The 14,056-nt window shown below is 41.1% G+C and overlaps 1 protein-coding gene across 1 annotated transcript in view; it reads right to left on the reverse strand.

The window, feature by feature from the left end:
• Nucleotides 1–14,056, reverse strand: part of SCYL2 (SCY1 like pseudokinase 2) — a 55,710-nt gene that overhangs the window by 23,302 nt on the left and 18,352 nt on the right. The window contains exons 3-9 of the mRNA XM_039494776.1: nt 13,176–13,333; nt 9,052–9,196; nt 6,034–6,183; nt 4,899–5,120; nt 3,357–3,473; nt 2,616–2,741; nt 968–1,144 (exon numbers count right to left, since the gene is read on the reverse strand). Coding sequence (XP_039350710.1) covers nt 968–1,144; nt 2,616–2,741; nt 3,357–3,473; nt 4,899–5,120; nt 6,034–6,183; nt 9,052–9,196; nt 13,176–13,333 — 1,095 coding nt within the window. The remainder of the gene's footprint in view (nt 1–967; nt 1,145–2,615; nt 2,742–3,356; nt 3,474–4,898; nt 5,121–6,033; nt 6,184–9,051; nt 9,197–13,175; nt 13,334–14,056) is intronic.

The raw sequence follows: 14,056 nt of genomic DNA on the forward strand, positions 1-14,056 counted from the left end.
AATTACAAAATAGTCCACTATTAAACTTTAGCTATAGAAACAAACTCTTGACATACATGCCATTATGGAAATCACTAGTTTCCAAAGAAACCTGGAGTCAAATTCTGCTCTCTGATGTGTATTTGCAATTCCCAATTACTTCAACTGGAGTTGTACTTATGCATCAGAAGGCAGAATTTGGACCTTACTGAAGGAGCACAGCATTACAGTGACAGTATTGGCACAAAATAGGTTTATTCCTAAAGTGAAACCAAACTTGACATAAAAATGTGTAATTCCCCAAGCAAAATACGGTACTTCACCAAGGTAACTTCATTTCTTCTTTTGAAAAGCAACACTAGAACTTGTAATAAAACCCCCAAAACCCAACAGCTTTTCAAGAAGGCAGAAAGGGTTGAGGAAGTATCTGTTTGGACATTTGACATATACCATCAGATTGCCAGACACACTACCACCGAATCATCTGAAAGTTCTTAAGAGGGGGGGAAAAAACCCAACCTTTACCATAGATTCCTATGTTCCCTCTTTGGGCTTGTCAATACCAGCAAAAAAAATTAAAAAGTGGTAGCAAATTTATCCGGTATTGTTTAGTCCTGCTCAGAACAGGTCTGATGGTAAATTAGAGATCTGATTTTTGTAACTCTAGACTCACCGTATCAATACAATATTATGCTTAATGAAAGGTCTATTGCTCCTTTAGAGGGGGAATGGTCTGGCATGTTAAAATTGCATTCCAGACCAGTCAAGGGCAGGTGTGCTACAGAGGCAATGGGCTCAGTGCATTTCAGGTGACAAAATGCCTTGCTTCACTCAAGACTGATCTCTCTGGAAAGCTACAGAGCAGAACTGAGGTTTGGAAGTTTGCGTTAGATTGGAACAAGGAAATGAATAGAAAATTGATTAGGATTTTGTCAGGAAAAACCTTGAAGGAAAAAATGAGATTTACTTTTAAACAACATTAATCTACCTGGATTGGTTCTTGCTGTTTAAAAACAGGGCCAAGATCAGGCAGAATAAGCTTGATGTACTCTTCTTTGGTGCACTCTTCAGCAATCAGCAGAACATTAGGCAAAACAAAGGGTACCATATCAGGGTTCACAAACTCTGAGGTCAAGTAAGGCAAAATTCGCTGCACTATAACACGCTGAGAGAGAAAGACAAAGAGGTGTGGTTGCTTTGCATTGCAATAAAATACTATTTTCTAATTTTATTTCAGCAAAGATTTTTTCATAAAAGTCACGTTTATACAATGGTAGACAAATGCAACAATCAGTTCTGAACCCTACTTTAAGAGTAAACTCGAGTTTTATATACTACAGTGCTTTCTTTTCTGTTTGTATTTAAGACACAGTCTGTCCAAATGGACCCTCAATCATCTTATTTTAATGCCACTTAAAAGCTATTATAAATTTAATGAGGCTGTATATAGGATTTAAAATCATGAATACAAATTAAGGAAGCCACTTACGATACCGTTTTTCTAAAGACTAGATAAAGTTATTAGCATAAAATTCAGCTTTTGCAGGACTCCAAGGTTTATTAGCTTTGAAGCCTGTAATCCCAATACAAAAGAAAAGTGCTTCCTTCCTACAGCTGACCGCCACCTCCAACCTTTGGTTCTACTTCTGCTTGCAAGAATCTTGCAGACATACCTAGCCTGGATAAGCATATGATAAATGGCCACTGATGGCGATGATTCCAGAAAGCCTATTCATTGAGATGTATTTAACATTGATATACTACCACCAATGGAAATGGGGGGGAAATAAAAATGTAAGGCTGAATAGCTTCCCTGTGTCTTCCCGCCTTCTCTTTCATAACTCCTGGAAACTTTGTCCAACTCTAAAATGTCACAAAATTAATTAATCAATGGAGAAAATTGATAAGTAAAAAAACAAAACAAAAAACAAACAAAAAAAGACATTACTCAACATTAGATCTTCCTGCAGTAGGATTGTACTTGTATTTGTAAATAGTTCAAAAAGAAAGTTTAATTAAAGATGAAGAAATGTAATCACATGGGTCACAAATGTTATTCTATTATGTGGTAAACAAGGATTTTTTCCTTAACAAAAAAGGGAAGGGGATGGGGCCAGTGTTATCATACCATCTGCCTGCCATACAGGAGAAGAAATTTGGACCGACAGTCTCTAGCTTTCCAGGCTGTCTGTGAGCACAAAAAGCACAATGGGCCAAGTGCCCTTGGGAAAGGAAGCTTTGCATCATTCAACAATAGAGAAGCACCGACTAGCTCTAAAAAAAAGACTTCAGTCGGTCCAACTCCACTGGAAGGATGGGGACTACTTCACAGAGCCTTGAAAGATGGAGATTGTAAAGCAATGGGAAGGGGGAACGTAGGGCGGAAGAGATCTTCTGTTCTGAGTGGGATGAACCCAGAGGAACTCTTCAAGGAAAATTTCGCTACCATGAGAGTTCAAGGTTGCCATTTTTTCTTATCTCCAGGAGTATCAGCAGCTGCAGGGTATTCCCACATAAAACAAATCTGTCATACTTCATCTTCCTTACTATATTCTACTGCAGCCCAGTATAGAACAGAGGTGCACAGATGCCAATACTCTTCATTTAAAAATATTAAAAGATAAAGGAAAACAAACCTTAGGCAGTTTTGGCAGAACCTTTGGTAGCCCTTTAAAAAACTGTGATTTCTGAAGATTATCCCTTTGGAATAAAGAATCAAAATATTGGAGTGTCATTGCCCCAACATCATCAAAGAATGGTATCTAAAAATAAAGGATAAAAAAGTGTGATCTTGGAGAGAAACCACCACCAATGCTATTGTAAATGTAACATATGTAAAATAATCTAATTTACCCTCTCAAATGCATTATAAATCAACAAAACTTGTATAGTTAAGTGGCTACATCTAATAAATAGAAAAGTACATTTTTACACAATAAGTAGTATTGTGACTGACAGGTAAACTTCATCATTAAAACAATTAACTGCTTGAGCCTAGCTTTTTAAAGGAAAACTGATAATATTTATATGGCTGATATGGTCTAACTTGGTTTATTTTATATGGAAGAGAATTATTTTTTGCATTACAAAAGCTCTAAGAATGAATACAAGTTTTAATAAAAGAGCAAGCTTACCAAGAAGTAATGTATACTTATTACTTCTACATTATTAGGCTATTTCCTAGACTACCCAGCCTTTGGTTACCTCCCTGGGAATTTACAGCCCTGCTTCGATACATCAAGTGAATGTGACAGTCATAAAACAAAAGGAAAAGTAGTACCTTTAAGGACAACTAACAGAAAATAACTAAGCATTTTTTAAAAAGTGCATGTTATCAGCCCTGTTTATTGCAGCTACGGTATTTTCTAGGCACTCACCTTGGTCATTTGATCTGCATCTGGTCTGACTGCAGGAGCTACATTTAATAGTAGTTTTACATGTTCGCGTACTTCCTCTGGTATATTCTGAAGTGTAGTGGAGCCTAAGCGACTCAGCTGTACAAATAATTCAAGGACATGATCCATGAATACAGAAAATTCTGCATACTCATTATCTTAAGACAATTGATTTGATGACTTGTTATTTCTACTTTAATTAGGCAAATTTTATTAAATGTAATTTTTATAAATGCGAGAATCTTAAGCTGTGGTCATTCCTATCTCTTATCTTACAGTGTCACTGCATGCTGGCACAGGTTTAAAACCTGAGTTTACTAAGGCCATGTCTACACGTACAGTGCTGCAGCGGCACAGCTATACTGATAAAGCTGCACCACAGCAGTGTGTGTGGTGAAGACTCCCTATGCCGACAGGAGAGAGCTCTTCTGTCAGCATAATGAAACCATCTCTGCGAGCGGCAAAAGCTATGGTGTCAGGAGAAGCTCTCCCACTGATATAGCACCGTGCACACTAGCGCTTATGTTGGTGTAACATGTCACTCAGTGGGGTGGAATATTTATACCCCGGAGGTAGGTAAGTGGTAGTATAGACATAGCCTAGTTCTGTAGCGCTACGGAGCTCAACTATATGGCTCCCTGGCTCTTTAATAGTGCATTGTGATCTGTATGTCATGATAGAGCATTAAACGTGACTAAGGGCTTGTCTACCCTGGCAATTTGCAACACTAACTTTCTTGCTCAGTTTCAGTGCTGTAAAGCGCCAGTGTAAACAGTGCACCAGCGATGGGAGCTACGCCTCTCATGGAGGTGGTTTTTTAGAGCACTGGGAGAGCTCTCTCCCAGTGCTCTGCCGTGACTACACAAGCTACATTAAAGTGCTGCCGCGGCAGCACTTTAGCATTGCCACTGTAGACAAGCCCTAAAGAACATCAGTATAACTTAGCATCTCTTTTCTTCCTCCAGCAGACAAGAGGTGGAGAAAGAAAAGTTAATCTCTTTTTCTCTGAAGGTAAGTGAGGGAGGGCATCTTTCCAACTCAATTGTTGGGATGGGAGGGGAGGGAGGGAGGAGTCACCCACAATTTCTCACCTGTGGGTGATTTCATCACCTTTTATTTAAACTCAGCAATTCTCATATGGCTAACACAGTTGTTCATTGTCCTGTGGTTGATATCCTGTTTGCTCTACTCACAGTCAGAGTGGCACATCATATGTCTATCCCATATTAGCAGCATACGAAGGGAGACATAAGAAGCCCCATGTAGAATGTCAGCACTAGTAGTTTATTCAGGCATTTTGAATTATGCATCTATTTTTATTCCAAGTATTTTGTAAAGACTGATTTTAAAGAGGTAGCATGTATGATGTGACCTGTTATTGTAACTACAGTAGCTCTCGATGTTGTGTACTACACTGAGATATTCATTTCTTTTCTTTTTTAAAAGTAGCAATTGCTTTAAAAACTTGAGACATTTAAAAAGTGAAAATCAAATTCAGAACGTATTGCCAAGTATAGCAGATACCTGATCCAGCTGTCTACTGAAACTTTTATAAATATCTTTCTTGTTGACCTCAAAAATAGGTTTCCCTTTATTAAATACTGCATACGTGACAGCTCCTAAAGAGTACATGTCACTGGCAGTCTCGCAGCTCACTGAAAGGATGTATTCTGGTGCCAAATACTCAGGATTTGGAAGACACAAGGATGGCAAGTTTGGGTCCCATTCTTTACATAGGAACTTCAGCTGTAAGAACAACAGTGAAAGAAAATATAGTGGTTGAAGAATTTAAATTGAAATTACTCAATAAGCAGCAAACAGTCAAATTCACCATGAGTAAAACAACAGGGACAGAGTGAAGCAAAACTGACTAAGTGGCTATATAAGCTAAATGGGTATGCTTTGAATGTTGCAGATATCACACCAAGATGATTTAGAATTATGAAACTTGATGAACATTTCAAAGAATGCTTTACATATTTAGGCATAAATTCATCTTTGGAATAAAGAGCTAGAGAAAATATGCTACCCGTTTTATTCTAGGAAATTAAATGTATTTTTGGATAAGAATCATCAGTAATCCCAAGGATGCTGCACAGGGAGTTGGTTCATCTTGGTGCCAAGACTGGTTGGTGACCTGCTGCTAGGGGAAAAGGTGGCGTCTTCCTGTACTGACCTACCAGTAGATGTATATGCTGTACTCTACACAAACTCCACATCCAGATACTAATTCCCTGAACTATTTAGTCCTTGTTAATCCACTCTTAAGTTTCTTTTGAGCAACAACTATCAAGCATGTAGTAGTTCTGCAACAAATGTGCATGGGGCTCAAGGATGAAATCACACTCGTTTTCAAAGTACAAGGAATTTTTCACTGACCACTATACTAGGATTAGAACCCAATCCCTAGTCTAAGGAGCCAGCTCAAACTCTTTTTCAGTTGTAACCCAAGGCAGAATTTGAACCTAGACCTCCAGAAATAAAGGGTTGATGACCTATCATGTCATATAGCCTCCCCGCTATTTAAAAAAAAAAAAAAAAAAAAAAGGTGTAGAGAAATTAGTAGGTGATACAGCACTAGAATTAGTAGATCATGCAGACTGCTTCAGACACTATCTGCATTTAAAGTAAAAAGCAGACAAAAATAAAACCTTATTACCTCTTGTTCAGATGGATTTGTTGACTGAATACAAAAATCAAATCCCATAATTTTCCATGCTCCACTTTTATTCAAAATTATATTTTCAGGAGTAATGTTTCCATGGACCATTTTCACACTGCTGTGCAGAAAGGACAAACCTTCAGAGACCTGTTAACAAGGAAAGATTATTTTTTGTAAATATTCTTTCAAGACACTTGCAAAAATATTTACATTAATTATCACGTGTCATTTGCCACAGCAAAGTCTCACTTCCCATGCTCAACTGGCATGTGTTAGTTAAGAAACCATCAAGCCAACCTACCACAAGGGAAGAAAATATTTCAGACTAAAATCTTTGAAAAAATTAAACATGCATCAAGCAAACCAAATTCAGGTTGAGAACTTGCTCATGGAGTTACTAATGCCAAGTTAACTATCACAGGGCTTGAAAAACCCACTTGCCCAAGGATGACTAGAATGTTCACCAGAGGAGTTGGCTGAATGAGGAGCCACTGGCTCCTTCTCTAGAAGAGAAGGAACAAAAAAAGATGCAGAGCAGCATATGTGCTTGTGCTCCTTTAGCAGACAGGAAGGTGGGAACAAAATTGCCTATGCATAGCTAGTTTTTAAGGAGAAGAGGGGACAGAGCAGTTTGCTTTGTTCTTTTCACAGACCTGTGTGGGGAGGAGGAGTGTGAAAGAGCAGAGTGGTTGGAGGCTGCTTTAAAAAAAAACAAAAAAACTAACAAACAGAATGGGAGGATGAAGCAAGGAGTGGTGACCCTCTGTGCCAGGGCTCATTGACAAGGGGAGAGGGAGATAGCAATAGAGTGCTCACAGACAGAAGGGCTCCTGAGCATCTATAAAGGTAGTAGCACAGGGGTGGGCAAACCTTTTGGCCTGAGGGCCACATCGGGGTTGTGAAACTGTATGGAGGGCCGGGTAGGGAAGGTTGTGCCTCCCCAAAAAGCCTGACCCCCCACAACCTATCCACCCCCTCCCACTTCCTGCTCCCTGACTGCCCCCCTCAGACTCCCGACCTATCCATCCCCCGCTCCTTGTCCCCTGACCTCCCTCTGCCGGGACTCCCCCACCCCTAACCACCCCCCTGGAACCTCCTCCCCACACACACACTCTCCCTGTTCCCTGACTGCCCCAACCCTAAGCCACACCCTCACCCCCAAACAGGCCCCCTGGGACTCCCATGCCTATCCAACCCTCTTTTCCCCATTCCCTGACCCCCCCAACCTCTGCCTCGACCCCTATCCACACCTCCGCCCTCTGACAGCCCCTCCGGGACTCCCACTCCTATCCAATGCCCCCTGCTCCCTGTCCCCTGACTGCCCCCGGGAACCTCTGCCCCTTACCATGCTGCTCAGAGCAGCAGGAGCTCGCAGCCCCGCTGGAGCCAACCACTCCGCCCAGCAGGAGAGGCGGGCCAGAGTGCTGACGGCGCAACGCTCTGAAGCTGCAGGGAAGGGGGGAGAGCAGGGGAGGGGCCGGGGACTAGCCTCCCCAGCTGGGAGCTCAGGGGCCGGGCAGGACGGTCCCGCGGGCTGGATGTGGACCATAGGCTGTAGTTTGCCCACCTCTGTAGTAGCAGGAGCAGCATCAGGTTGGGGGATCATCTATTCACTTAAAGACAGAGCACTGATTGAATTATGTGGGTGGCAGTGGTATGACTGGGGAAAGAAAAAAGGCAAATTTAAGTTTGCCACCCATTTCAATTTTATTTAAAAAAGACAAGAGGCCACAAAGCTAAGACTCACAGGAACTGACATTACTCTTAATTAAAAAGAAAGGCAGGGGGTGGGGGGCGGACTAGAAGGGAAATGGTGAAATGTGCAGTTCTAAATTCTCTAGTGAGATTGGGCAGAAACAGTAGCAATCCAGAGCATGCCATCAAGCATTCATCCTTTCCGCCACTCTGTTTATAAAAGGGTCTTCAAAGCATTGCGGACTCTCTCCTCATAATTATTTCATTTACTATATGCTCTTTTGAAGCTGGGACCTGCCGTACAGCAAAATATCCATGACTAGTGTTTGCTCCAGTTTCTTTGGTTCATCTCTTACCCCTTCTCAAATATTAATGCAGAGATGGCTCAAAAAATATTTTTTTTTATGATCACCATCATTGGTGTTCAGATTACTTGTCAAACGTTATGGCCCACAGGTGATTTTTTTTTTTTTTAATTTCTATTTCAAAAGGGTAACTCCAGGCTGAAACCTTGTAGGATAGTATTTAACCTAAAATCAACTATTATAAAAATGTACAATCCCCTGAAAAACTGTATGTAATGGAACTGATAGCAAATCCTTGAATACCTCAGTGATAAGCAGCACCACTATAATGTAGTCTGTCCAGAACTAACACAGGGTTCTGTGCCCTCACCTCACCTTTCTCCTCCAAGAGATGGATTTACACTAAACAGTTCTCTCAAGGAGAAGAAAATAGACCAAATTTACCAAGGATGGCAAGAGGAAAATACAGTATGTGGTTAAGGCATTGGATAGACCCAGACTTAGTCTATCTATGTTCTATTCTCAGCATCACCATAGACTTCCTGAGCAACCTGAAGCACGTTACTTAACTTCTTCATGCCACAGATCCCTCTCTCTTACATAGGGAAAATAGTTCCCTCCTCAAAGGACTGTTGTAAGGATAGATTCATTAATCTATTTAAGGTGATCAGATACTATGGTGATGGCCATTATAGAAAAACCTATAAATAAAATTAAAAAAAATTAACACTAATATAACTGGGTTTATAGACTTAAATGGAGTTGAATGCACTTACATGAGCTGTGATTTTTTTTTTAAATCTTATTAATCCTGAATGCTCTGATAGAAAGGTCTTGTGCTTTTAGATAAATAATTCCAGAATTCCTAAGCAAACTGTTACACACATGTTTCTCTTTACCCACAATTACTCACATAGGTAAACATGTGCATAGCTGTTAGCAGGATCAGGGCTTAAGTTTGTAAGCCAATACTAGACATACAGAAAAAAATATAAAGATAAAACCATTAACATACCTGAAGCAAGCCATATTTGGTTTCCACATCATAAAGTTTGTATTCCTTAATATCAGATGGTAAAGGAGAGGGTAGATTGTCCCAGTTGCCAAGAACATTAGCTAAACTTGCAAAGACTGGTTCTGTACAAAATGCCAGGCAATCTCTAAAAAGGGAAGAGGTATCCAATATATCCAGTAAATACATTTAATAAGCTCTTAGTCATGATTTTGAATGACAGAAAATAACTTTCACATGATATATCACCACAATAATCACTATTACTTAAACCATGCTGTATGTCAGCTTTTGAAGAATAGATCTCAAATATTTTAATTCTGTAACAAGATGTCTTAGAAGCACTATATAAGTCTGAAGGTGGTATTGGTCAGAGTAAGGCATTTACTACTCTGTATATAGTACTAAAAGCGTGCATAGTGTTTGGTAAAGAATACAAATATTTTCCCTGTACTGAGCCAACACAACAACGGGAGTAAAGTAGGAATTCACGTACAAATTGCAGGATCAGGCTTTTAGTTAGGACCAGGATTGATTAGATTCTGAGTAAAGCAGCCTTTGTGTACACCAGTCAGCCATAAACCAGAATATTAGGGTCAAAGCCCATGAGACAAAAGTCAGCACCAAACTAGAGCCTTGTTCATAGTGGAAGGCAGAGAAAATTACTGAAAATAAAAAATTCAGTAGAGCAGAGAACATGTGCTGACCAACAATTAATGAAGCAATTCTTGACTATTTAGTGGCACTACAAAGTATACAATTTTTTTTTTATGGCAAAGGTGCTTGAGACACTCATCAGAACGACTGCAAAATAAACAGTGTTACTGCGTCTTCCTTACTCTCTCCCTTCATCCCTCACCATGTCCCCATCTCCTCTTTCCCTCTGTGGTTTCACTTCTCCTCTAACATTGTGTTGTAATGTTCACGTACTATCCTCTCAATAAATGAGGTTGCTCCCTGTGACTATGCTCAAAACGGCTCTTCATTTCGCCTCTCTCTTAGTGGCTGTAAGAGGAGTACACATGTATGTGTACACAATTACAAGCCTTCCAGCTACTGTCAAGGAGCAGGGGATCATGGTGACTCTTAACTCTCCATATCAATCTCATGATGCCAGCAAGTTTGCTGTCCACACTGCCTCACAGGTAGAGGCTTCAGGTAGCATAGTCATACCATTCTTAAGACCCCTGGAACAGCCTAGCAACTTAAGAACCGTGGGTTAAGTCTCAATTGTTCTAAAGTCTACAGGAAAAAGCTTTAGCTAGCTGGTAACACTTGAGCCTGTTGTGAGAAAGAACTAGCAGGTTATATATAAGAAAATACGAATACTGCCTCCACCTGAGCAAGGAAAATTGAAACGTAAGAAAACCAGTCAGAATATATTACTCAGGGTGATGAAGTCTCATGCAAGAAAAGAAACTAAATATTTGTTGAGTCATTCAAAAATATCACAGGGAACACTATGTAGTAGGATAAAACCTAATGGATTGTACACATCAGAAGCCAACAAAATTGCTCTCTAAAGCACAAAAAGGCCAAAGAAACAAAACTAATGAAACATGAAAGATCCTTGCTCATCACCTTCAAAGACTAAAAGTCATAGCTTCAGTTCTCCCTACCACTGCGTTTGTGAAGACGCAAGAATCCTAAAGCAGAATACAAGCATCAGAAAACCCAACTGAAGATGCTCAACCTTGGTGTTAGTTGGCTTCCAATTAAACCAATGCATAGTGGTTCCTCCTGACCCTGCACTTTTTTTTTTAAATATAAAAAACAATGCCCTCTACAGAAACTCAGTTTTGTACTGACCCACTAGGTAAGACCAGAACAGGGGGATGACAAAGTCACTCAATCTTTTATTCCTATTCATCAACAAAAAACAGATTTAAATGCCTTAATACTGTTCCAAAACATCAACTTTAGCAAAACTCAAACTTGTATAAACCAGGAAATACAGGAGTTAAGGTACATGCCCATGTAACCTTAACTCTACTCTCGTTGAGCAAAGACCTATAAGCCCATAGCACACATTCTTTCATTGTACTGAACAAGAGCTATCTATACCTGCCTTACACTCGAACACCTAGCTTACTCCACAGAAAACACCATATCTGCTAAATTTTACAACCTTTACTCATATGCACAGGATGCCATCTAATACTATCCTTTCCTCTTATCCTTCATCTCCCACCTAACTGATGACAATGCCCATAGTCAGAAGACACCTGGGCCCTGCTACTGACACAACCCACACAATGCAGTGCTGAAATGAGGCACACCGGATCCCTCGGGGTACATAGGCACCTCTTTCCTTAGATCACAGTCAGGGGTCAGGCAAAGGGATTCACACACTTCCAGAAAGTCATGACTCCCACCCCAGATCTCCTATCATTATCACACCTCTGCCAAGCTGCGCCAACATTTAATACACCTACATCTACCCCTACTCTTGTACTCCCTGGCCACCATTTCAAGTTCACCTTCCCCTTCCTGTCCCATTAAGCCACTAGCACTTGGGAAGCCATTAGCATGTAATACGTTGCTCCCTGCTGTCTGGTGACCTCTGAGGGTGCATATTTATCACAGGCAGCAGCTTACTGGAGGTATGCATGCTTCCTTGAATTATGTACCCTGTGCTGTACACTGAACCAGGCCCCATACTGCCACTATGAGCCACCACCTAGCTGGAGTCCCCATCTGCTTCAGCCAGACTTACCCAGCCATGCCTTTGACCCACCCAGTCTACCTCCCCTGCAAGTCAGCCTTCCCTCCCCTGCAAGATATGGCATATACCTTAACTTTGTATTTTCTGATTTTCAGAGGTTTAGATTTGTTACACCTTAAAAATCACAGCACAGTCACAGCAGAGAAGGATGTGGGGCTGACAGGTCCCCCCCTCCCCCCACCTTGGCACCCACCCCACATATCACCCTTCCCAGTGTTCCATCCCTCATCCATCTTCTCCCCGACCTGAACCTCCCAACCCCTCTCCCCTCACACTTACCCCAATTTATCCCCCCCCGCCACAAGCCCAAGCCCCTTTCCCCCATTCCTTCTCTTTTCCTCTGCCCCCAACGCCACCTCCCAGCAAGCGTTTGCATATAAAATTATTTTCTTTTCAAAAATTGTCTGAGCATCTTCTGAATTTTCTGCTGTACTCAGACGACATTTCCCCAAAACAACAAAAGACCTCTTTGACAAAGGCAGATTGTAGCAATGTGACTATATTTCATTTCCAGATTTCCACCAAGGATGGGTGCCAGATTAAAATGCCTAGGTGTTGCTCATATTCAATAGCCATAGCAGTTCCCATTCAGCCATCCAGATCATGTGAAAACTGGCTGACTAGTAACTCACTTGGGTACCATGCACATACACAAGATAATCAGTTTTGTGCATGAGTGTTAGGCTCAAGCCTGTAGAGATTAATTTTGTTAAACACTTTCAATACTGCTTCCCCAAAGGAGGCTACATCTCAGGAACGTTTTGATGAAACAACCCCAAATTTATATCACTATCTCTACCCCAGCACCCCATGAGGCACACTAACTTCCAAGGGAAAGTGAGTAACTATGCAGATACAAGAGCACTTACAAGAACTGACCTCAAACCGTAAAGTTTTCTCAACCTTAACTATCCAGGAGCTGGCACCTGCCTATAATTTTAACTTTTTTAAGCATGGGCAAGGTCTCCTGCTGTAGTTCAGGCAAAGAGAGTGGAAAAGGACTGGGGAAATGATGGTGGAAAAACATGGCTTCTACTTTGTAAAAATTCACAAATAATGCTAAAAAAACTAAACCAAACCCAAGAAAAGCTCTTTGCTTTGGCAGTTACCGTGACTTCAGCCCTCTTTCAAGTGAAGTATAATTGCGCAAAACAAGGTTTTAATGAATATTTTAGCAGTTGAAGTCAGTCACATACTGTACCTTCAACATCTGTGAATAATATCAGAAAAAGTGACCATTTGGGCAACAGTGCAACTAGAACACAGGGGCATATGACCTATTTTTATTTATTTTGTCTAATTGCCAAGTCCATATCTTTTATTATTCCACCACGTTTTTCCAAATGCTCCAGACCTCTATCTCCAGCAAAAAAACAATTCTTACAATTTTACTAAAATTTACCTGGATTCTTCTAATGGATGTTGGACAGTAACTAGTCGAGGGTGTCGAAGCCTTGTTAGTTGTTGAACTCCTCGCTTTAAAGAATCAATAATCTGATCCTTTTCAAATTTCTGATATTTGTCTATTAACTTTTTATCAAAGACGAAAACAGCAACTTCCTAAAAATAAGCAACAAAACTCAGTCAGTACTACCTACACCACACAGTAAAGTTAATATGATCCATCAAAGCAGAAAGTAGTTCATTATACATCCATAGCCAAATGCTAGACTAATTTATTTCAGTTACAATCAACATGATTTTTTTTAATCTCAATTCAAGAATATATTTTTCCTGAGCCAGTAAACTACTGCTACATACTTTATACAAAATAATGAATTGACTATTATCACAAGCTTGTGTTAATGGCATAGGCGCCGACTCCATGGGTGCTCTGAGGCTGGAGCACCCACAGGAAAAAAAAATGGTGAGTGCTGAGCACCTACCGGCAGCCCACCTATCAGAACCTTCCACTCCCCCCAGCACCTCCTACCCACCCGTGGCCCCACGGTTCAGCACCTTCCCCTCCCTCCCTGTGCCTCTTGTAGATCAGCTGTTTCGTGGCATCAGGAGGCACTGGGGGGGAAGGGGGAAGGAGCTAGGGTGCAGTGCACTTGGGGGTGGAACTGGGCGGGAAGAGGCATGGTGGGGGCAGGGCAGGGGTGGATAGAAGCAGGGTGGGGGGTGGGGTATTGGGAGAAGGGGTGGAGTGGGGGCAGGCCCTGGGCAGAGCCTGGGGGAGCACCCCCTGGCAGATTAGAAACTTGCCACCTATGGTTAATGGTACCAGCACTACTTATGCAATTACTAAGCAGCACATCTGAAGACAGCAACTGGCCTGAT

The sequence above is a fragment of the Mauremys reevesii genome, linkage group 1, assembly GCF_016161935.1.
Source record: "Mauremys reevesii isolate NIE-2019 linkage group 1, ASM1616193v1, whole genome shotgun sequence".
Taxonomy (NCBI): Eukaryota; Metazoa; Chordata; order Testudines; family Geoemydidae; genus Mauremys; species Mauremys reevesii.